Source organism: Epinephelus moara, chromosome 14, assembly GCF_006386435.1.
Source record: "Epinephelus moara isolate mb chromosome 14, YSFRI_EMoa_1.0, whole genome shotgun sequence".
NCBI classification, from domain to species: domain Eukaryota; kingdom Metazoa; phylum Chordata; class Actinopteri; order Perciformes; family Serranidae; genus Epinephelus; species Epinephelus moara.
In genome coordinates, this window is record NC_065519.1 from 16071880 (window position 1) to 16096231 (window position 24352).

General features: G+C 41.5%; 1 protein-coding gene across 1 annotated transcript in view; it reads right to left on the reverse strand.

Annotated features, from left to right (window-relative positions):
- LOC126401530 (uncharacterized protein C14orf132) overlaps positions 1–24144 on the reverse strand; it is a 40854-nt gene extending 16710 nt beyond the window's left edge. Inside the window, exon 1 of the mRNA XM_050062868.1 lies at positions 23817–24144. Coding sequence (XP_049918825.1) covers positions 23817–23843 — 27 coding nt within the window. The 5' untranslated portion in view covers positions 23844–24144. The remainder of the gene's footprint in view (positions 1–23816) is intronic.
- Positions 24145–24352: the final 208 nt, after the last annotated feature.

A 24352-nucleotide genomic window follows, 5' to 3' on the forward strand; every position in this document is an offset into this window, starting at 1 on the left:
ACAGTACAAGAGAACCAAGACTAGGTCACATTCCTGCCTCCCCTGTAGTCTCCTCCATCTTAACTGTCCACCTGATTTGCTGCTTCTTGTTTAGTGCTGAAGAGAGTCAGCCAAGACTAAAAACTTCTGATAATATTAAAGGTCAAGTGTGTAGGATTTAGGTGAACATATGTGCAGAGATGGAATATAATATGTATGTTAGAGCCATTTCTAGCAAGTCCTAGTTTTCTATTGTTTTTTGAGGCTCTCTAATGCATCACCTGACCTGGCATCTCGGGAACCTTTAGGGCCTGTTTATACAGTTCCGTATATTTCTGAAAACGGGTATTTATCTTTGCGTTTGCACCTATTTACACGTAACTGGCGTTTTTCTCGATGAAAACTGAGATTTTCAAAAATGGCTTCCAAAGTGAAAGTTTTAAAAAATGTGTCTATGGAGACATGTAAACAGGATAGACAGAGATTTTGGAAAACAATGATGTTGCAACCCAGTTTACGCATGCCCATTACGTGCCCGGGAACCACATCAACAATGGCTGATATATGCCGGGTTGTTTACATTTTGTTAGCACTTTTGGGAGTACTTACGAGCTTACAAATGAACTTAGCACTGCTGCATCAATATCACCGCTACATCGGTGCACAAAGACGTCTGCTCTGCCCAATATTAGTAAGTGAACAGCAGCTAACTATGCTACATAAAATGTAGTTTATCATTGTTTTTATCACTAGCGCCAAGAGGAAAACAAATCACTGTGCATGCGCAAAACGTTCTTCTATGGTGTTTGACATATGGCGTATCGCCACCTACTGGCCTGGCATGCTAATTGCAGCAAAAAACTGCCGTTTCTGCTTTTTCGTGTAAACAGGGATATCGTTTTCACAACTGATAATGTAAACCCGGAATTTTTTTTATACAGGATTAATAAAAATCTGTTTTTATTTGTATCGGTATCCGTGTAAACAAGGCCTAAATCCCACACACTGTTCCTTTAAACATGTTTGATTTTAACGTAACATCAGGATGAGGACTTAAGACAGCTTGGACTGAGTTTTACAACCACCTTACACAAAATGATCAAGACCACACTCTCATGATTCTATTCCAACATTGGAAATTTATCTGCAACAGTGAAATCACCTGAAAAGTCGTTGGTGTGAGGCCAGCGTAACAGACAACATAGGTAGACAAGAGGAGGAACATGTGGAGCTGGAAAGTTAAAAAAACATTTTGACGACGAGTCAAGATTTCCTCTTTAATCTTGCAGAAGATCCACTAACTACACCCACATTTCCTCCCCAAAACAAGGAAGCTCAGATCACAGACAACACTGGTAATAAACTCAGCTTTGAAAGTCTTTTCCACAAGTATTCTGCTCTATTATTTAGATGATTATTGTGGTGAATACCTCTCTAGGCTTTGCGGTGCTGAAATTCTGCTCATGCTTTATTTATCAGTGATGCAACACATTTGAATTCATTTATTTCTATTTCTGTCAGAGTTGAACTTATTGAACACAGTCTTATCCTGACTCATTCTGCCCTGGATCTTAAGTTTTGTTTTAAAAATCAAGTCTCCAACAAGCCTTAAAAAAAACTTCTCACATTTCTCTGTCTCTTCTGGAATCCTTTGAATTGTAAATTGGAGCGATCAGACCAAATCAGATGGGAATCATCGTCTTCTCTCTTTGTCTGCTCGACTGTGTTTGTTAAGACAGAAGACGAGTTCAGCAGAGGTAAAATGTAGCTCTCTCTCAGAGTGCTTGAAAGAGTTATAATCATTCAGGCTTTTTAACATAAGGTTACCGACTTAATGCATGTACATATATTACAGGAGTGTCAGAAATATGATACATAACACATTTCCCTTGGCACCTTTATTTTTTAAAATAAACTACAGAGTACAACTCAATTTACAGGTTGATTAATCATGAAAATGCTTCTCGTGCACTGCCAAATCCCTGCACTAAAATACATCACTGTTTTTCTTTTTGACATATTTAAACTTGATTTATTAACCATTCACACCTTCATTTTGAGTTGCTTTTCAAAATCTACAGAAAAATGCTTTTTCACCAAAGCCTAAGGGCCATTTATTATTTACTGGAGCAGATATTTTAAATATGCATAAATGAGATTATGTGCAGCATGTGTTTTATGCTACAGTTTACACCAAAGAACACATCATGGTATAGAGACAGAGATTTCTTGGCTGTGCCATGTCGCACACCACCTCCAAATCTCTGTGCAGAGCTCATGTATTTTACATTGTGAACGATTTTAATTAAAACACACCCGTTGGAGTCATGTGTTACCTCTTGCATGTTCACAAACAGAATTTATTCAGGGAAGAATCAAGTTTGTTTGCTGATCTCATCACTTCAGTTTTATACCAAAGTGGACAGACTTGATAATAAAACCAACTTAAGTATAATACTCATAGGTTTTAGCATTCATATTTTCCTGTTCACCATCTAGTTAAAAATAATGGCCTGAATCTAATTCTAATTTCCAAAAACAACCACAACTGCCTTCATTCATTAGACTTTTGGGCTGAAAAATAATTTCTTCAAATTATAAAACATTCTAATCATAGCCTGTATTATGAAATCATGACTTTACAAGCATAATATCAATGAATGTAGGCACACATTATCATTACAATAAATAAAAAACCCACATTCTTCCAGTAGAAATGGCTCATGTGTGTTCAGCGTGGGTGCAAAAGGTGGATGTAGTTAAGGTAATTGGCTTGCACCCCCACTCTGTGGAGAGCGTCTCCCTGCAGGTGTCTGAGGTTGGAGTTGATGCTCATCAGTAAGATTCAGCTCACCTGTGCTGATCACACACAACACTATATAAGCTTGTGGCCGTCAGTCTGTCTCTGTTTGTCTCCAGCCTTACACCCTTTTGTTTGCTTTTATTTTGGTTGTCTTTCACTTTTCTCTCAGTTTTGTGAAAGACTACTGTGCTAAGTCCAAGTCAAACTAACACTAAGTCCTACACATTCTTTAGATCATACCGAGGAGAAAATAAAAATATTGCACCAGAGGTTAGAGTGTGATCTGCCCTTTTAAGACTGCTTAGACAAAAGAAGCAAACATATGACTAAAGAAATCTGTGTCAAAGAATATTGGCTTTTTTTTTTCATTGAAAAGTCAAAAATGATGTCCTGAAAGCAAGTTGGAAAAATAAACTAAAGCTCCTTCCTGAATTTCTGCTGCAAATGACTGCAGTGCTCTATATTTAGCACTTGTTGCAACACTTTGCATTGAAAATAATGAGCGCGACTTCATGAAAACAAGCATTGCTGTAGAAATATAAACTAACAGTGTGCATAAAGACAAAATGTAAAGCACTTTGTAAAGCAGAAGATTTGTTCTGTAGCAAAAACCCAGTCAACTCATTGTATTCTCACACCTGAGGGAGGTCGTGTACCTGGGGAGCTTTTCACAGGTTGTGTAAGAAAGCTGGCTGAGTGGAGCAGGGGGGGAAAGATCATCACGCTCTTTGTGTATCTGTTGCTGGCATCAGCCTCCCCTACGGCTCCATCCATGCCTGCTCATTCACTGTGCAGCACAGAGAAATTTCAGGCGTAGAGATGGAAGCCCTTAATTGAATCTCCACTCATGTAAGACTTGGCTCGGGGTGAGGTGCAGCAGGGGCGGCCCTGCTTTGCAACCACTGTTAATATACAGAGCGAGTAGAAGCAAGCTGGTGGGAGATGGGGAGCTCACATTTTGGCTCAACTATCGAATATATCTCTTGTTTTTGATATAAAACTGCCACATTTATATCATTTTAAATCTGGATCACAGTTCACATTGGCTCCAAGAATAAGTAACATGGAGCCACCTCCCACAAGGACAGGAATCAGGGTTGGGTGCATCGTGTGCCAGGCAGCAGGCAGGGACAGGGCCTACACTGACTCTAACATGACACACACACCAGTCTGCTGGGTGCAAGTCCTGTGTTTGACCCATTTATCCATCACAACTTTCTCCCTCTGCAGACTTTGCTGCTCTTTATACTGTGTCACCTGACTTTCTGGGAGTACATTTGTGAGTTGAACTACAAGTAGGATTAAAATTACAGTTTGCCTTGCTCATTGTTGAATTATCAGTTATAATAAAACTATTTAACAGACTGGCAGACAACATGTTAAAGCCAAACTTCCTCAAAATCTTACTCTAAAACTCCACAAGGCCGAGAAGACATCTGCGCTCCCCTCTAACCCCAGCCAAGCCTTCAGGTCACGGTTCAGTCCTGGACGCCAGACTTCACTCCGTCATCTCCTGTCTCTTTTTTAGCTCTCTCTGCCCCGACCTTGTTATGGCTGGCCTCCCTCCTGGCTCCCCAAGGCTGCCACGACTTGAGAACAGTGGAGTTACTCCTCATCTCATGTAGGCCGAAAAGTCATCTCCAGAAGTATTACACCTCATGCTCATCTTCTCTTCTCTGAATTACATCTAGTATCATATCTACTCACTCCATTTGTTCTCAGATCCCTTTTTAGCTCTCATATTAATTAATTTAAAGGAAACCTGACTGCTGACTCTTGCACCTTCTTATAGCATGCATATAATATGTATGATTACAGTGCTACAGTCACTGTAAATCACTCTTGTCTGACAGCATCTGCATATTCCTCAGATTCTTCCTTTTTTCTGCAACATTTGTACATATTAATATTCACACAATTCTTTAGATTTCTCCTTAAAATCCTCCCTGATTAATTTCTTTATTCCAGAGCTAAAGTGATCTGCATGACCCGGTATACCATGAAATATTTACATTTACATTTATAGCATTTGGCAGATGCTCTTAACCACGGCGACTAACACTGTAGTGCTGTGTCTTTCTGCACTGTAAGATAACTCCACCGGGAAATGTGACTAAAAGGTAGCAGGAGTTCATCAGAAATGATAGCCAGATGGAGGGAATTTCTTTCACTGTAACTTGCACATACAGTATGCACTGAAGTAAACATGCACATACTGTATGTAGACACAATTATGTGCTTACTGTGCTGCTCAGTATTTGCCATTGTTTAACAGACGTATAATAATTACAAAAGCACAAACTTTGATTCAAACACAGAGCGGACATTTTAGTGCACCTACAAGAGCAGTATCAGCAAACTCCCTCCCATAACTTCTCCTTACACCGTTATAATCCTGCGTGTGAGGAATATATCACCAGTATGGATGTACTGTGGGTTTGATATTAATGGAAATCCAACCAATTTTCTGACCAGCCAATCAAACACCAGTCTTTCTTGTTCTGCAACCCTCAGCTATTGCTGCAGACCCCTCTGAACCACCACTTTTCCTGTCAAATATAAATTAGGCATAACACGTTTCAGGTCCTCAGAGACTTCATCCCTGCGCTGTTTGTTTGCTTTTTGCTCTATTTTTACATATAAAAGCACCCTTACAATTATTTTCCCTTGTTCTGTTGCTCTCCTGTGTAATAGCCTGCAAGCTGCTCCCACAAACTGTCAATCTAATGGAGAAACATGATTAATTATCCCCTCTGCTAAAGTTGTATCCCAGTTCCATACTAATTCTGAGGAGGTTTTTGTAAGAGACAAATACAAAAGTTATTTTTCATACTAAAGACTCCTTAATTTGATGCCGGATGAAATGCATCTGTCCAATGAGTGAGTTGCCTGTCAATCCACATTAAGTCATGTCTACTCCTCTTGGTACATTTGTAATGTAAACTTGAAGCGAATCAAAACTAAAAGGCAACAGTGTTTTTTTTTTCCCCCCACTGGCTGTTTATATATACGCAGCCTCTATGATGTTAAAGTTCCTTTTAGTCTACGACTGTCCCACTATACTTTCTTCTTAAGACTCCCTGTGCATGCGTAAATAAATTATTTCAAACATTGTGACCATAATTGCCCACATACTTCTGTGTCCTTTATGTTGGCATAGATATATCCACTAGATGGCACTAAAGGGCAAAGTCAAAAGTTTTCTGACAACAACAAACATGGCAACGGTGGAGGAGGTTGCAATACTGTACCTTTTTAACTGAGGTACCACTGTCAGCCCGTTTTCATTACATTGTCGAGTACTGCTGCTTTGTCAGAGACTTCAGTGTCCGACACCTGGCGCTAAAAGCCACCATTCATGGCCGTATGATACATCACCGGGCAACCCAAGTTGGTAACGTGGTCAGACATAACCTTACACGGTGATATTAGCAGCCAGTCGACTGGACAGCATCTGTTGCGGTGGTATGATACGCCATTGGATGGCATAAGGTTGAAACGCTGCCGGTAACAACGCAGTATAAGGAGCTAGAAAGTCCCTATAGGGCAGGTGGAAGGGGTGCTGGATGGGTCCAACAAACCCTGGACTTGCACCCGGGAGCCTGGTGTTCGCTTCCTGTTTGTAAAGTCAAACCATGAAGTTTTTTTCTAAACCCAACCATATGCTTTTGTTGACATCCTACCATTGGTAGCAGCGTCCTGGAACGTCAACGGCAGACGCAGGAGGATACCTAGCACATAAGAAGATGTGAAAGGCCACTGATAAAGCAGCAATATGTGACGACACTGAGAACGTGTTGGCATTGTAGAATGCTGTCTCTGAGGCCATTAGATACATGGCGACATGTGGACGGCAAATTCTTGTCATTATATTAAAGAATTATTCTGTTCCACCACTTCTACAATGTCTTTGTCATGTTCTACAGTCATATGTCGCTTGAACTACGCTACACTGCCCTCATGATTTTCCATGGTACTGCTGTTTTGTCCATATCCATAAGCTTACAGAAGGCTCCATCTGAGTCCGAACATGTAGTATAAATGAGCCCTTAGTGCAATGCTTCCCAACTGGGAACGTGGGTCACAAGTCCATTCTGAATGGACCGCAAGTGACTCACCAACGTGTCAGGTTTATACAGTGAATTTCTGGAACAAAGCTTTTATTTTGAAGTGCTGTTTCCTGCTGTAGAGGGAGTGACTACCGGAAAGGTCCTTGAAAGAGACAGCAAACTAGCTGGACAACATGGCCAAACGCAAGTATGATATATTAGACTGTGTGGACCTTGAACTAATGACTAAGGAGAAATCTGGACCCCATGGCAGGTCCAGTTAGGAACCACTGACTTACTGTACACGCCATGTACCAGTAACTTAAAGTGGAGATAGACACATTTGGATGGTGGAAGAGCCAAAGTAACTGTGGAGATCTGGCAAAAGAAAAATAAGCCGTTACCTCTCTTGATGACAGCTTACCGGCTCTGAACCGTAAGCTGGGAACATGTGGGCTTATGAACATTAATTTTAGTTCGCTTGTTATTAGCTTGTAACTAGCTTTCTAGCGGTCCATTCTACAGAAGGAAGGATGGCGAGGCATTCGGGCGCCGTTCATGACAAAGGCTTTATTGCAGTCTTCACCACAAAACAATAAACATGGCTTTCTCATGAGGTTGAACAGTAGCCCTGAGCTCATCTAGATGCTTCATTCTACTGCTATCATCACTCTTTGCCACCTGCTGTCTTCACCATGACACCCTGAAAGAGCTGCTTCCCTGCACATACACACCATGGAGCACACATGACATGCTCACAGGTTACCCACGAGGCCACCGCCCTTAAAAGGCTGAGCCGGTAACATCTCGTTGCTGAGCTTGGAGGAAAATGCTCTGGGCGTCTTTGACAAAAGCAATTTAATTTAAAACAAAATTAGTATTCTATTCACCATATCATGATCATTGTGGTTTGCCAAATTGCTGAGAGGATTTTTCAGATTTCATCATTTTTATTGCCATATTCTGGCACAAACATACTTTTCTCAGTAGTAGTTAGGGAAATTCTCTCACTTTGACAGCTGCCTCAGGGTCTTCTTTATGCAGGTTGCTGTCCAGTGTCATTCTGCTGCACCAACAGTGTTAACATCACCTACTGTAGGCTAAAATATTCCCTCTCTTCTCATATTTGTCACATGACTACCTCTCGTACTGTATAAGTCATGAACTGCTTTGCTTTACAAAGACCTTACTTAAGCATTTGTCTGCAGGTTTTCAAAAGCAGGACTTGAAGCTCACTGTGTTTTAGGGGGAAAATCTTGCTAACCCGCATCTCCTTATGAAAAAGTCACTGAAACTAACAACGAATCCAGTTAAAAATTTACTCCTTAATCCGACTAAGAACCTCACAGAAACAAAGTGAGAGGTTTCGGATAAGAAGAGTAAATAACTGTCTTGCATTAGGCCCTCTGTCTTTGTTGATGCCACAATCAACTGCATTGTTTCTAGTGTTAATTGCCTTCAGCACAACGACACAACTGCTGTAAAATGAAAAGAGATGTCGCTGCTACAGTACTGTATATACCGCTCCAGGTTGGCATCAGCATTTATGAATGGATGCTGTATATATTTTCCCCGTGGGATGAGGGGGTGGGTGGGGGGTGTTATGAATTTGTCACGCGAGTGCCATGTTGGCCTAGTTACAGTGTTTTCAGATACTGTAACAGTCGGGAGTGCTCCCTCACTCTGCATGCCCGCAGTCTTGAATTAATACGATGTGTGCAATATGTGTGTGTCCATGTATTTATGTATGTGTGCACGTTCAGTTTGAGGCATCAAGGAAAGATGTATTTGTTAGTTTATGGATAATGTGACAAAGCACATGCACGCAACAGCCAAATAACTTGATTTATTCCTTTTGCAAAGAAAAAAAAACTGAATTCATCTGATTACATGCATTTACACGTACACACACTTGCTCTTTAAGGCGGTGCATTCATTGTTTGGGGCCTTCTGTCCATAAATCACAGCTATAAATAAATAGATTTCTGTGTCTCTCACACTCTGAGATAGCTATATATCACAGGGGGCAATGAGGTGGGTGTCAGGACACACAGCCTTGCCTGTGCATGTGTGTGTTTGTGTGTAAACTGGGAGCATCACATAAAAGCCAACAAGACTCTCAGGTGTGAAATTAATCAATTACAATGTGTTTACAGCCTTTGATTAGTAATTGCACCAATAAACAATATCATTGCTTCCAAATGATACAAGTGTTGAATGTGTTTTTTTTCCCACACCGACACGGGTGGGTAAAGTGATCCCACACGGCATCGACCCTGTAGGGGCTGTGTAATGCCTACAGAGTAGCTGTAAGCCCAAATGAATGTGACATACATACTGCACACCAGGGTTGCACTGCAGGTTGCAACACAGAGAAGCTTAATACTCATTTTGACTGCAGCAAAGTGCCTAAGGTCATAGTAAAAATCTTAAAGTGATGTGTTGTAAACAGCCCAGGGGTAGACAAAGACAGCATAGATCCATATGCACTACTGAGATCGGTGTGTTAAGACTGAAACTCTGGTGAATACAACAGTATGGTATTTAGCTCAAACACATCACAGCGTCTGCAAAGAATAGCTTGAAGCTCTGGCTGCGAATTGATTCACAACTCTGTGCAAGTGCCATAAAAAATTCAACATTTTAAGAAAAATCTAAGTTAGTGTTCTTCTCCACCACTCATGCATACCAGCGGGCATTCCAAATGATTTCCATACGTAATACAACTGACTGTACCGTAAGTGCCTGATTCATCATCTGGGCATTAAAGTTGCATGAACCCGGAATGAGAAGGTCGCAGTCAGATGTGCTTCATATAAAACATAATAAGAGCCGTGGAGCATTAAGCGAGGCTTGTATTGTATGACAAAAATAGCTGCTATAAATCTGATGTGAAATATCAGCAGCAACACATTGTAGTTCAGCACAGAGGAGGGGAGTCCATCAGCAGGGAAATTGAAACTAGTCCATTTGTGGCCTAATAATCAGATGCATATGACACAAATGAGCTATGAGACTGAAATACAGTAATTGAGTTCTAATAGGAAGGGTGTCGCATAATCCAGGATAATGAGATACTGTGTAGATACAGTCAGATTGTTCCTGAGCTGTGGCTACATACTGAGACCTTAAAGCTGCCTTGGAATCCAAACTTAAAGGGATACTTTGATTTTCAATCAGCTGTGTAACATAATAATGTATGTAGTATTTGTAAATTAACTATGGCGAACGTCCCTCTCTTACCAGACCTTACGCCCAGACCTCACGCCCAGACCTCCCTGCTCATCTCCCAACTCAAATTCCATCCACCAGCAGATTTTTGCTGGTTCTAAGGCTGTTGCACAAACAACAGATTGTGCTTCTGCATTTTTGTATGTCTGCCACCACAGACACAAAGAATATAGAAGCGGATCAAGGTAGAGATCCGCCTCTCTCTCTTTCCCTCTTGCTCTCTCTCAAACCCTGGCTGATATACAAGAACTAAAATTGAACAAGAAGTAGGTACTGTATTTCAAGATTGTTTGACACCGGCCACCCGACATATCGTTCCCTGTGGAAAAACCGTCAAGCTTGCATTATGTCACCAGTGGAAGAGTTTATAGGTCCAGTGTGTCGCAGCGCATGCTGGTGGTTGTAGGTTTCCATCCATCCATCCATCCATCCATCCATCCATCCATCCATCCATCCATCCCCTGGTTCCAGGGGCAGCAGGCCAAGCAAAGTACCCCAGACGTTCCTCTCTCCAGCGACGCTTTCCAGCTCCTCCTGGGGGACCCCAAGGCATTCCAAGGCCAGACAAGGTATGTAATCCCTCCGGCGTGTTCTGGCTCCCCCCAAGGGCCTCCTACCAGTGGGACGTGCCTGGAACACCTCCAACGAGAGGCGCCCAGGAGGCATCCTGATCAGATGCCCGAACCACCTCAACTCACCCCTTTTGACACTAAGGCGGCTCCACTCCAAACTCCCTACGGATGTCCAAGCCCCTTACCCTATCTATAAGGCTGAGCCCAGCCATCCCATGAAGGAAACTCATTTCAGCCGCTCATTATTTAGGTCATTCCCTAGAATTCATGATCATAGGTGAGGGTTGGGACGTAGATGGACCAGTAAATCGAAAGCTTTGCCTTCTGGCTCAGCTCACTCTTCATCACAATGGTCCGACGCAGCATCCGCTCAGCTCACTCTTCATCACAATGGTCCGACGCAGCATCCGCATCACTGCAGAAAACACACCACGCTGCCAATCCATCTCACACTCTTTTCTACCCTCACTCGTGAACAAGACCCCGAGATACTTGAACTTCCTCGCCTGAGGCAGTAATTCTCTCCCAACCTGGAGGGGGAAATCCACTGGTTTCTGGCAGAGAACCATGGCCTCAGATTTGGAAATGCTGACTCTCATCCCACCTGCTTCACACTCGGCTGCAAACCGCCCCAGTGCATGCTGGAGGTCACGGTGTTATGAAACCAACAGAACCATATCATCTGCAAAAAGCAGAGATGCAATTCTGAGGACCCCAAACCGGACTTCTTCCTACCCCCAGCTGCGCCTCTAGATCCTGTCCATGAATATCACAAACTGGATCGGTGACAAAGGACAACCCTGGCAGAGGCCAACACCCACGACCGAAATGCCAGGGATCAGCACTTCCAGGGCCCCAATCCTGACTGCCACCTGGCACACAATGCACAGAACCCTGCTTCCTGTCCCAGCAGGTGATGGACGCGCAGGGTGACGGCTCCATGGGCTTTCTACCTTTCGTGTAAAGACAAATGCCAAAGCCCATTTCCTCTGTTCATTTAGCACCAATTTCAAAAGCATTTGCATCTCTGTACTGCATAGACAGCCCAGTTTTATGAAAAGCTGAACCCCCCCCCCATCTTTCCAGCAGTAGAAAAACTTCTTAAAAGATTTTTCTCTTAGGGCAACAGCATTTATTGAAGTGAAGGTACATTATGTGTGCTATTACCTCAGCTGCTTTGCAGATTGAACAACAGGAGAGTGAGAGGGAAAGTAGGAGAGAAAGGCCTGTCTGAACACTGTGTCATTAGTTTCAGGGCAGCTTTCTTTGAACAAACCCCAAGGTCAGACTCAAAGAGTAAGGCCCAGTGAAACAGATCAAATCAAAAGCAGGTTTTGCTGTTGGTGTTCTTACAGAGGCTCTGTTTGAAGTCACTAGGGTTTTAAAGCTCGGGGTGAAAACTGTGAAAACGCTGCACCAGATATTTTGCTGTCCAAAAATGGAAAACACTTATGCCTGAGAAATTTGTGTATAAACCAAGAAGAAATAATCCTTTCTTTGCTCCTTTTGTTTATATGCACAGGGGTAATTTACTAAAATTGCACCCAGGGGTGAAAACATTTTAATTGACACTTACTCTTTCCATAACATGATCATATAGTTTTATTACTTTATGTTTAGCATGCTAATGATTGGAAAAAAAAAATCATAATGAGCCAAATAAATTACAGCAGCCGTGGTGATGATTAACCACAATCATAATTCATCTCTGCTTCCTCCTTGATGGTGTGTAATCAGCTGCTGCCATTCAGCATTTTGCCAGCCTTCACCAAAGCTAAGCAGCCACACACTGTTTAACTCCCATAATTTTCGCCCATATTTCCTTTTCATTACAAGAACTGCTCATGAGCTGAATTCAGATTTTAATTTTATGCGTGCTTCAATGGCAAAAATGTCCCTGTGGAGCTTTTTTCTTTTTTTTTTAAAGTTGAACAAGCTGAGTCAATATTCATCAAAGTTTCACCCCAAATCATAGCGCGGTTTTATTTGGAAGCATATCAATACACGGGATATAGCTGCTTTGAAATGATCTCAGGATGAGTGAAGAATAGATTATTTATATAGGAATGCATAATTCATACCTGCTGAATATCAGAGGCACAGTTAAATAGGAAGCATCATGCAGTTAGGGGGGTTAGGTCTATCAGGAAAAGATGTTATTACTTCATACTTGGCTGTCACAGCCCATTAAGTCTCCCTTTCATTCTCCCCAGGACTTCTTTCAATATGCAATCACTCACTTCAGGTGCAAAACAGCTGGGAGATGTTTGTGTCTACAGTGCAAACACGTAAGCTACGATGGCACAGAGACACTGGGAAATGACGTACAGTAACATGGCAGCTGAGTGGCATTATTTTCCTCAATCACTGTATTCTGTCAGCTGCTCCCCAGTAACAAGTGACTGAAATATCAGTAAGCTATAGGGGTTGGAAAAAAATGGATTCAAGTGTCAAGATTTTTTTTTTCAAATTATTTTTTGGGGGGCTTTTTGTCTTTAATGACAGGATAGTTTGAAGCATGAAGGAGGACGACATAAAGCAAGGAGCCACATGCTGGAATTGAATCCACGGCTGCTGCGGCAAGGACATTGCCTTTGTGCATGGGGCGCCTGCTCTATCCACTGAGCTACTGGGCACCCCGTAAATGATTAAAAACATTGTTTTCTTAATGCCAAATCAGTTTAATTCAAATGAGGCAGCTGAAAGAAGTTGCTTCTTATATTGTGGTAATGAGTAACATGACATCAAATTTTAAGAAAAACAAAGTCAAAGTGAGAAATGCAGATCATCCAAGGACACAAACCTTCTATAGTGGCTGTAGCAACTCGAAATCAGTCAAGACAAACTCTTTGCCACATCAGCAAACTTTATGTTGCTGCCTTAACACAGGTTTGACCCAGCCTACTGTGACCCATGGTGCTGCTACAGCTGCTCCAGAAGGTTGTCTTCAGGAAGGGGCCGAGGGAATGCAGGGTGCACTAGCTCGCTAACTTTTGTGTCATTTGTGGTCTGATAAACAGAGAGAAAGAAAGGGGCGAGGGGCTGCGGGAAGCATTGCGTTGTACGCGGCTCAACAATTGAATAAGATTTGAGAATTTCACCATTTCAAATAGTAACTGGAATTACCACCTCATGGTTGCATGCCTCCACAAACCATCTAAGTTGTAGTTACATTTACACCCATGTCTGTCTAGATTCATATGTAGCCATGGCAGACAATGCTTGAATTATTGATGTAGCTTCAAAGATGCTACATATTCTACAACATGATGCTTCACACACATCTTCAACCTGCAGCACATAAATCTATACAATCAGTACAGTTTAAAGATGGACATCTACAATTAGTGTCATCAATTCAGTATCTGACCAAATGTCTTCCCTCCTGTTCCTGAGATATGACGATCAACAACGACCAGGTAAGTGTTCTTGCAGAACATCATGGTGTCAAGGTAACCTTTGACCCTTTGAATACAAAATAACTTCATTTCATAATTCTATTCTGTGAGATATTTGTGTGAGGGCTTTTTGTGAGGGCACAGTGACCTTTGATCTTTAATTCAAAGTGGATGTTTGTGCCAAATTTCAGGAAAACCTTCAAGGCCGTCTTGAGATATTGTGTTCACGAGTATGGGATGTACATGTACGGACAGTCTACAACCCAAAAACATAATCGCAATACATATCAAATCGGCACCCAAGTCTTGTATCTAGAGGTCGGCCGATATCGGATTTTAATGGCTGATACAATAACGATAATTTGAAGAAGGGAAACAAACAATCACAGATTAACTGGCCGATAACACCTGACACAACTACTGTGGGGAGAAAGTGACTGACTACGGGTCTGTTATGACATGAATGCCACTAAAGAGCCTTACGGTAAAATCAGCTGTTCCCTGGGACAAAGTCACATTCTGTATCACCAGAGAAATGTGGGGATTGCTTTCTGAGAGAACTATATCTGATGTAGGGTGAAAAATGTGATTGGCTGGAGCACACTGAGTGCCGGCCCCTCCTGGTCTCTAAGTAATTATGAGTTAACGGTCGTTTAGATTATCAGAAATTAATTTCACACACATTCCCAGTGCTAGGCTTGCTACTTAATTCTAGTGAAATTATACCGACCATGCTTGCTAGCGAAAAAGAGAAGCACATAATTTCATTCTATAACCAACAACCCTATAAAGTAATCTTGGCTTTGCATGTGGGGTACTCTATGCAAAAGCCTTATGGCAGTACCCACACGACAAGCGGAGGTTACAGCCATCGGACACTATCGCCCCGTTCCACCATTAACAATAGATCATATAAAGTGTTATCAGTGCAGATTAATCGGTTGACCTCTTCTTGTGACAGTATCAAATCGTGAGATGAACATATTGTCCCTGCCTGAGTAAGCCTTTAAAGTATGGTTCCAGCTAACATGACAAGACAAACACTGTTTAATCCATTGTCTTTTGTACTTTTGGATTTGGAGAGGAAAATACATTCTGAAATAAACCATCATCAAAATTTTTTACATACAAAGTTCAAACAACCCCATGTGCCTTGCTTCAACTTTCAGAGAGATCTAAAGCTTGACAGGCCTGCCGTGCCTAGTTACGGTTGCTAAGTTATGATTGGACAATTGCTACTCCAGGGAGGGGTTTAGCAAATGTTCAATTTGTTTACAAGGCTGTGTGGTGCCTGCTTCAACAGTTATTGGAGCCAAAAATAGAGACCTGCAGCTTCCTGGTGGTTAGGCAATTGTTCCCAATGAGAGCATTAAGATTTCTCACTTTAACAGGAGGAGAGTGAACCTGTGGGCTGCTCATTTAACACGACCACCTGCAGCTACAGCAACTCTCACCACTATCAGGACCAGCTAGAAAACATGAATCATTATTTTATTTTTTTTTATGAGTATTTGGTTTGATTGTGGGGAGGATGATGTAAAAATCATTGAGCCAAAGCAAACCTCCAACCAAAATGTAGCACATTCTGTTTGTTCTGAATGTTCCTGCCTCCAGTGTATTCTATGTTCTCTCTCTGCATGCGGTACATCCATCAAGTGAGAGTAAGCCATGAAGTGGCCCTGCTGTGAAAAGCAAGGTTACATCTTCATCACTTTAAGGCTTTTGCTCCGATCTCCTCATTAAAAGGGTCTACTTTTTAACATTGCACACTGGCCCTTCGCAGCCTATAAATGTCTTTGAATGCTCCTGCTGGCTGTGTGAAGTCACACATTCATATTGTGCACACAGAGATGCACAAAAAAAAAACTAATTTAAACTCACAGTGGTTTGCTTTTTTAACATTATTCTGCCAATTTCAGGTTTGATTTATATTAACAATGATAGAATATAGACACGAAGGAAAAACTATGCAGGAAAAAAGTATGAACGACACTAAAATGAAAAGGGCTTCAAACCCTCCAATAGCTCTTCCTGCGAAAGTTGCTAAAAATAGACATCAGACCTAGCAAAGACAAAGTCGCCTGCTTTCATGCACTTAAAGCATTGATTATTCGTGTGCATACGCCTCCTTCTTTAATTAGGTGATTGTTGTTTTCTCAACCTGTTTACAACGCTGCAGGGTCATAAAAGTGGAAGACAGTTGAAATTTGGGGCTGCTGCAAGTTTTCACTATCTCAAGACTACAGCTTTCATATAAAACCAATTGCTGAAAAGGCAGACAAAACACCAGAGGGGAAATGAACTCCTAGAGATGAAAAGGCTGCTGTGCCATTATTACACACTTCAAATAAGCATCCACTATAGAGACCAGGAGATTTATTCTTTAAAGGGGACGGTCCGGGTGTGAAGAATGCACAGCGAGATAACATGATTATGTAATTGAATTTTTTATGCAATCGAGATCAAAGATGGTCTTGATATAGGCCTTGTGGCGGGTGCTATTGCGCAAAATGTGTCTAATAGGAAAATAACCACATCTGTGAACTATTCAACTTGGATTTCCCATATCTGGCTTCATATCAGGGGATGGTGGTGCACAGAGGGCAGTGTCTTCTCACTACGCCTCCAGCCAGTCTTTTTATGATCACACGTCACTTGTATGACAGTTAATTTGGTCCAATCGTTTTATTTTGATGTGGTGATCGATGTAGCTTTTGCAAATAATTACAAATAAATGCTGGTTGTAACCCGCATAAGAGCGTGTGGATCTGACTGCATCAGGACTATTCAGTTGAACACACTGACCGACTTTAAAATCATCTACTCTGATTGTATTGACTTTCTGGCACTTGTTGTATTGTCCTAGCACTTGGCACCAAAGTAAACCAAATGTCTATTTGCCAGTCCTGTCTGTTCCTGGTCCTGGTGCTGTGGGTAAATACAGATGGCTCTGTTTGTGTCGAGGCTGTAAACCACTCCCTCCATTCTCATCCATTCACTCTCATCCGTCCTCTGTAACAGGAGCAGAGATTGACAACCCTGTCAGGTAGAATGACTCAGAGCCACAGCCTCACTGAATAAGTAATCGAGTAATGCGAACTGCTGGTGGCCTGTCATGAAAAGATAAATCTGGGGTGAGGCTATGGAAACACACCTATAGCATTTCATCTAAGGGTTAATTGTCTAGACATGTACATAATGGAGAGGAAATACATGTACAGATTGCTGTGTTGACATTCCTTCAGTGCCTTTTCAGTCCAGTCGCCAAAGGAAAATGTTGGCATAGTGCATTTCTGCAGAACATGAATACGCTACATCTTAAAATTTTATGCAAATCAATGTTTCTCAGGTGATGTAATATATAAGCTGCCTTTGTCAGTGGGAGGTGGAGGGGATAGTGAATGACATGCTGTCTAAGCGAGATGCCTGCCAACGTGCAGACCACTTTTCAAGACCAAACAACAAAACCGGTTGTGTTTTTAAGTGAGTTAACAGTTTTTTAGGCTCCAAACATGTGTGTTTTTGTATCAACCAGTCAGTGTATTTCCAGTGGCTTTTTAGGCTCCAAAATGGAGGTGTTTTGTAGCGACCGGTCTGTTTTTCCAGCTGCCCTTTAGGCTCCAAACACAGGTGATTTTGTAGCAACCAGTCAATGTGTTTCAAGTGGTTTTTAAGGCTCCAAAATGGAGGTGTTTTGTAGTGACTGATCTGTCTATTTGTATAGTAGCTTTTTAGGCTCCAAACATGGGTGATTTTATAGCAACCAGTCAATATGTTTCCAGTGGCATTTTAAGCTCCAAACATGTATGTTTTTTGTAGCAACCGACTGATCTGTCTATTTGTATAGTAACTTTTTAGGCTCCAAAAATAGGTGTTGTGTAGCAACCAGCCAGTGTGTTTCCGGTGGCTTTTTAGGCTCCAAAATGTGGGTGTTTTGTAGTGACCTGTCTGTTTTTCCAGCAGCTTTTGGGTGGTTTTTTTTGTAGCAACCAGTCAGTGTGTTTCTACTGGGTTTTTAGGTTCCAAATGTAGGTGTGTTATAGCGTATTTCTCCAATGGCCTTTTGGGCTAAAAATGTGATCGCTTTGTAGCAACCAGTCAGTGTGTTTTCAGTTGCTTCTTAGGTTCCAAATGTGGGTGTTTTGTAGCAACCTGTCTGTTTTTCCAGCAGCTTTTTAGACTCCAAACATGGGTGTTTTGTAGAAACCAGTTAGTGTGTTTGTAGTGACTTTTTATGGTTCAAATAAGGGTGTTCTGTGGCAACCCATCGTTGTTTCCAGCAGAGTAAGTGCAACAAAAGCTGTTGTTTTTTACCAAGACATTGCTGTATTTCCTGCTGTGATTGTGCCCTGAAAACTGGGTATTTTAAGCCAAAACTTTTCCTAACCATAACCAAGTGGGTTTTGTGCCCAAACCTAACCACATTAACAACAGGGTTGTTGAAACATGAAAAGTCAATGTATCTGCTAAAAAATAATGTGCAAATACAGTGTATCTGTGGTATGCAGAGATGTACTGACAACATTTTCTGTAGCTTTTGGGTTGGCCTTTGTCTTATGCATGGGGATCAAATTTTGCCATTGTAGTAAATTTTTAAAAAGGTCTCGGCATGCATGAACGTGTGTACATGCAAAATTGAGTAAAAGGCCAAGGCCACTGGGTCACTGTGTACTGGATAGACAGAGCCTTAAGGGTTTTGCTGCCCTGTGTGGCAAATCTGTCAGCTGAAGCAAGTCTGAGACTGGCAAATTGCCTGGGATGGCTCTGGAGCCTGTCTGTTACACATCAAACTTGACCTCAACATCAGTTAGTAACCAGGGAGCACACTGGCTCATTTTTTATGCCTTAACATCTGCCATTTTAATAATTACGACAGTGAAAACCTGCACAAGGTGCAAAGATGTACACGGTGTGATTAACAATCACGGTAGTTGGTCTGGAAGAAGAAGTGAGAGTGAATGCAAATTAAAAATAAAACTTAATGCCCATACCTAAGGAGCTAAGGGACGTTATCTGAAACATTTCTCAATTCAGTCTAAGTGAAAAGAACGAATCGCCTCATTGCCCTCAGCTTAGTATTCAGAAGCTTCACTGTGATTGTCACCTATTAATCCATGTTTTGCAATGCTTGAGGATGCCACCACTTTCAGCCTAATGAAGTATGCCCTTTTTCATTCCAAACCAGTGAGGCATCTCTGCCAAATGCAAATCATTCGCCGAACACAAAAGCGCACACATTGTTTTAAGAGAGCTATTTAGCATGTTTCTGTGATATCCTACAAAACCATTCTATAATTAGATACAATGGCCAATTATGTTACCAGTCTGAGTGGTATTCTGTGTAATGGTACACATATGATGCATGTTCTTGTCCTAGAGTAAGTGCCCTTGCTGATTGCCAGGCTTAGGTTTTTCAGGAAATTATACTGTGAAAGAAATGAGTTTAATGAGTTCTCTCCTTAAATACACAGCAACATTACCAACCACTACATCCTCCAAACTGCTGATTCCTCATCCTTTGCCACATGGAGAAAAATCTGACCAGCTAATCTGAGTTGGACTTCTTTAAAAAACTTTCCCTGTCTTTAGGAGGGAACAGTTATGGCAGCATCCGTCATCTTCTAGAGACAAAGTGATGGCGAAGGTCCAATGATTTGCAGGCGGCAGAGCTACGCTGAGATGGATGGGCAAAAAATCATCCATTGTGAAGTCAATCTTCAAGACTCCAGGGACATTTGCCTGACTTCGTTCACAGTCACCATTACAGAGTGACTCAGGGCACTGGAATGAATTTCACCTCAGTAAAATTAGCCATTAGCTTTTTCACAGGGCTGCACTCTTGAAGAGGAGGTGCATGGATCCTTGGGAAAAAAAGGTGAACAGGAAGAGTAGCAGGAAATAAGTATGATGTAATGGGGCCATGGGGAACTGGAAGTAAAGCCTTATTTAAGCCTGATTAGGACTCCCTGCGCTAAGTCGTTGTCACCCTCTGCGCTAACTCTTTACATTTTTTGCCACCAGTGGATATTTTCAGTTAAACACTCTGGTACATCCACCCTTTATTATAAATCTGTGACCAAACAAATATCAGCAATAATCTACTCTCAAAATGCCTTTGTTGGGCTTTATCTGAAGGTACTCCTTTTTCATTTGAGACTTGTTTGTTATTTGTAATTTAATAGGATTACTTTGACTGCTTAATTAACTCATTAAAATAGCTGCCTGAGGATAAGATCCTGAATCACTGTTTATTTCCTGCTGTTGTGCATTCCTTCTTTCTACCTTTGGTCCACTGAATTCTAAGGTTACATGTAGAGCTACAATGGTATGTTTATTCAATCAATCAACCAACAAACTTTCAATTCAATAAACACTGGGTTGCAATGTAATCTACCCTGCATGGCTGCTGGATTTTCGGGATATCACAAGATCACGCGAGAATCACTGGAACACGGACTAGACAAAAATCTATTGTGAGGCTTTAAGTAATGCATCTGTGTTTGCACCACCAGTAGCGTAGACCAATCAGCATCCCATGAGGAGCTAGTGGCAGCTACATGCATGGTTTAGGTGTGTGTCCGTTCAAAACAACAATGGCGTCTCCTAAAGAGGTTGTTGTTGTTGTTGTTGTTGTTGTTGTTGTTGTTAAATTATACCTGCCCTTTATTTTACCAGAATTGTTTTCATTGAGATTTAAAATCTCTTTTGCAAGCGAGTCCTGACCAAGAGAACAGCAATAAAGAACAAACAAACTAAGAAAGCAGCAGCAAAAGGTCAAAACAAACAGCATAAAAAATTCACAAACAAACGTGCTTGTAATGAAAAACGTGCTTGTAATGAAATCTAGGTTAAGCTGACTATGAAGCTGACACCAAGGTGAGGGAGCAAAAACTTTAAAAGCAGTTTCACCAAAGACGTGCAGGGTTGAGGAATCACGCATATGCTGCAATGGCATCAGTTTCATCAGAACTGGAGAGTATTTCTGCTTGAAAGAAGAGCGAAGAACAGCAGTGAAGGCTCTCCTGACTGGTCCATGATAGACATTGAAAGACAGATGGTTCGTCCAATCACCTGCCAAATATTTTTGAAAGTGTCCGCAGTTATTCAGACAGTTTACATGACGGCTTCTCAGGGTGCTTTCACACCTGCACTTGTTTGGTTCAGTTCAATCGAACTCTAGTTTGTTTGCCCCCTGAGGTGGTCTCAGTCCGGTTATAATTGCACTCTGGTGCGATTCGTTTGTGGTGAGAACTTGTTCCAACCTCGATCCAAACCAACTGCAGTCACATGACACATTGTTTGGGTTAAACATGAGCATGTTACAGTCCTGGAGGATTATTAATGTGCACCTCCTCCTGTACTGCCTTAATATGCACATTCAGCACATCCAATGCATCAAAACATTGTTTTCTAGTTGGAGCCGCGCCTCGTTTTCAAACTGTATGGTTTGACTAAAATGAACAATGACAGCAATATAGTCCACGATGAGCAGCGCTAAAATCAACCTGCGTAGTTGTCCCTCCATTGTGACATTAGAAAGTGTCACATTTATCTTGCAAGTGTACTCTTCTTCAACGTTTTGTTTACTTCCTGGATTTTTACCACATGGAAATTCTGACCAATCAAGAGCAGCTTTCTCACGTGAGGCATTTTATCTGGTCCACTTCTAAATGCTGTCGTGAGAACACGAACCAACTCTAGGCAGCTATGCAACTTCGTAACAAAATTAGTCCCTGATTCGGACCAAAGCAAGACAACCATCTGTCATGTCCAGTTAGCAATATATTGCAACCAACTTAATACTCCTCCATTCCAAGCCTGTAGGAGAACCTATGGTGGCTTCAGGTGCAGGTGAAGCTGCCACTTTAACATAAAAACATGAGGCCAGTGTTTGATTTATTCATTCTGGACTACTGTAGAAACATAGCCGTGCAACATGGCGGACTCTGTGGAAAAGGACCCACTCTCTTTGTAGATATAAACGGTTTGATCTAAGGTTACAAAAGCACAATGATTCCCAGTTTCGGGTGATTTGACTCTAATGAAAACATGGTTATGAATATTGTATTCCATATCTGCCAACAGCCCACTAAATCCGACAAACTGGTCATTGAAGCCATTTTTTTTATAGTAAAAATGACAAACATTTTCTCAGTCCATCTCACTACGACTTGACATTTTCTGGTTTTCTTATGAAGGATTCAGACTGGCAACTGTTTCATAATTTAGTTTTATAGACTAGACAATGAATCAGTCAAGAGTATAACTGGTAGCTGACTCCATGTTTACTCAATTCATTACATGTTGTGTTGCATTTATCTTGATAACCAACTGTTGTTTCACTGTTACTGCACTATTTTTTAAAAACACATTTGGTCTAAATCTTGTTTGTGGTATCTACTTTTTCGGATTTGTGATGACTTCAAAGACAGCTCTTCGTCTGTCACCTTTACTGACAGTGTAAGGCTCGCTGCACATCTGTGCGTCTTCACAGCCGGGGCAGAAGAAACATACTACATTTGCAGCAAAGTCCCCAGCTCCAGCTGAGTGGTTTCAAACACTGTGCTATTCAACCATTCCCAGTTGTGAATATGAGTAACCGACTGCCCACATAAAAGGCTCATAGTGGTCTGTCTCCTTCACTCGGCTGCTGTCAGCCTCATTCCTGTACACTGCTACCCAACCAAAGTTTCTTGAAACACATAAGCACATCTTTGAACACAGTGTTTCACCAGTGTGATGTGAATTATCACACCGATTTTTGATCACTTCCCTCTCTAAAAGTTCTCCCGATGATAAAGAGAACAATGCTGACTGTTTGATTGATAGGTCTCATGCCTTCCGCTGTTATTACTCCACCTTTCTTTCAGGCATATTGAACAAAAAATGTATTCTCGGATGGCTCCATGCTCCGATGCGTTTCTATTTAGGGGGTTCTTGATTTAAAAAGATTTGGGAGCATTTGGCTCATAGTCTGGCCTGCAGAACAGCCACTGGCAGCAAAGATAACGCTCTGAACCCTTTTAATAGCAGTTGCACAGAAAATGGCAAAGTAGATGGCGCCAGACAAACCATAAGCAGCCAGACACTGAGATGAGGGGAGGGAAGAGGAGCCTGCCATATCAGCTCCTAATGAAAACAAACCACATGTCCATGTAAAGATGCGCGATAACACATGTTCTCTATGAGGACGAAATCAATTGACATTTTCCAATGTATTACTATGCAGAGTGCAAGTAATGCAATATGCCACAGGGTCTGGGTCCAAACTGATGCTTGATCTGACAAACTGGTGTTATTTAACCGCAAAAACACAGTAAATTAGAATAAAAATGAAATGAGTTTTAATGGTGTTATTTTGTAACACACAGTCCTTGCTTTAGGCTCTAACACACAGTCCCACAAAAGTACAACATGTCCAAGTCAGACATAACCTTATTAACTACAACAAACCTTAAACCTAATAAACTCAAAGGGTAACTACATCAGCTCTCAATTAAAAGACTGCTAAAATAATATTACCACACAGTAGGAGGGAAATAAATACCATAAACTCCCATTAGCAATATTATGGAAATATGTATTGATTTATGCAGTGCAGGGAACTAAATTTATTATGTAATCCATCTTGATTATTAGTGTTGAGACGTATGGATAATGTAATATTGTCAAAGCGCCACATGAACTTGTTGACCGGCCACGCCCATGAAATCGATGGACAAACGGAAAAGAAAGTTCGGTCGAGACAAACATCTGTGTGCAAATTAGAGGAAAGACGTCTCACCTGCGCAGCCATGAATGACAGATCCATACTGTTGCTCCGTTCAAGCCAAGGCACTCAGTGAAAGATGCAAACGTGCGCTTTTCCTCTTATTCCCCGACAGAGCATTTGCCTTCTTTTCTATGTTTTGTTTTTTAACTGGGCATCCACAGTGCTCTGCAAGTTGACGGACTTCACGTGAGGAGCATGTCGCAGATGAAGAATCAATTTTTTTTTTTTTTTTTTTTTTAAAAGGAGAGAGAAGGAAGGAGGAGGAGAAAATGAAGGGATGTGACAAAAAAAGAAGCAGGAACAGAAGCTGAGCAGACGGAGAAATGAAGAGATGTGGATGCGAGAGACAGCATGAGAGTCGGAGAGGGAGGCGGAGGAGGAGGCTGTGGAGCTGCTGGACTGTCACATGTAACGAAGGAGGTGCAAGTCTCTCTCTCTCTCTCTCTGTTTGCATTTCCTTCCTTCTTTGCTTGAGCATCTTTTACTCTATTCTACCTGCTTTTTTTTTTTTTTTACATTCACAGACTGCTTATATTTTGAGGTACATG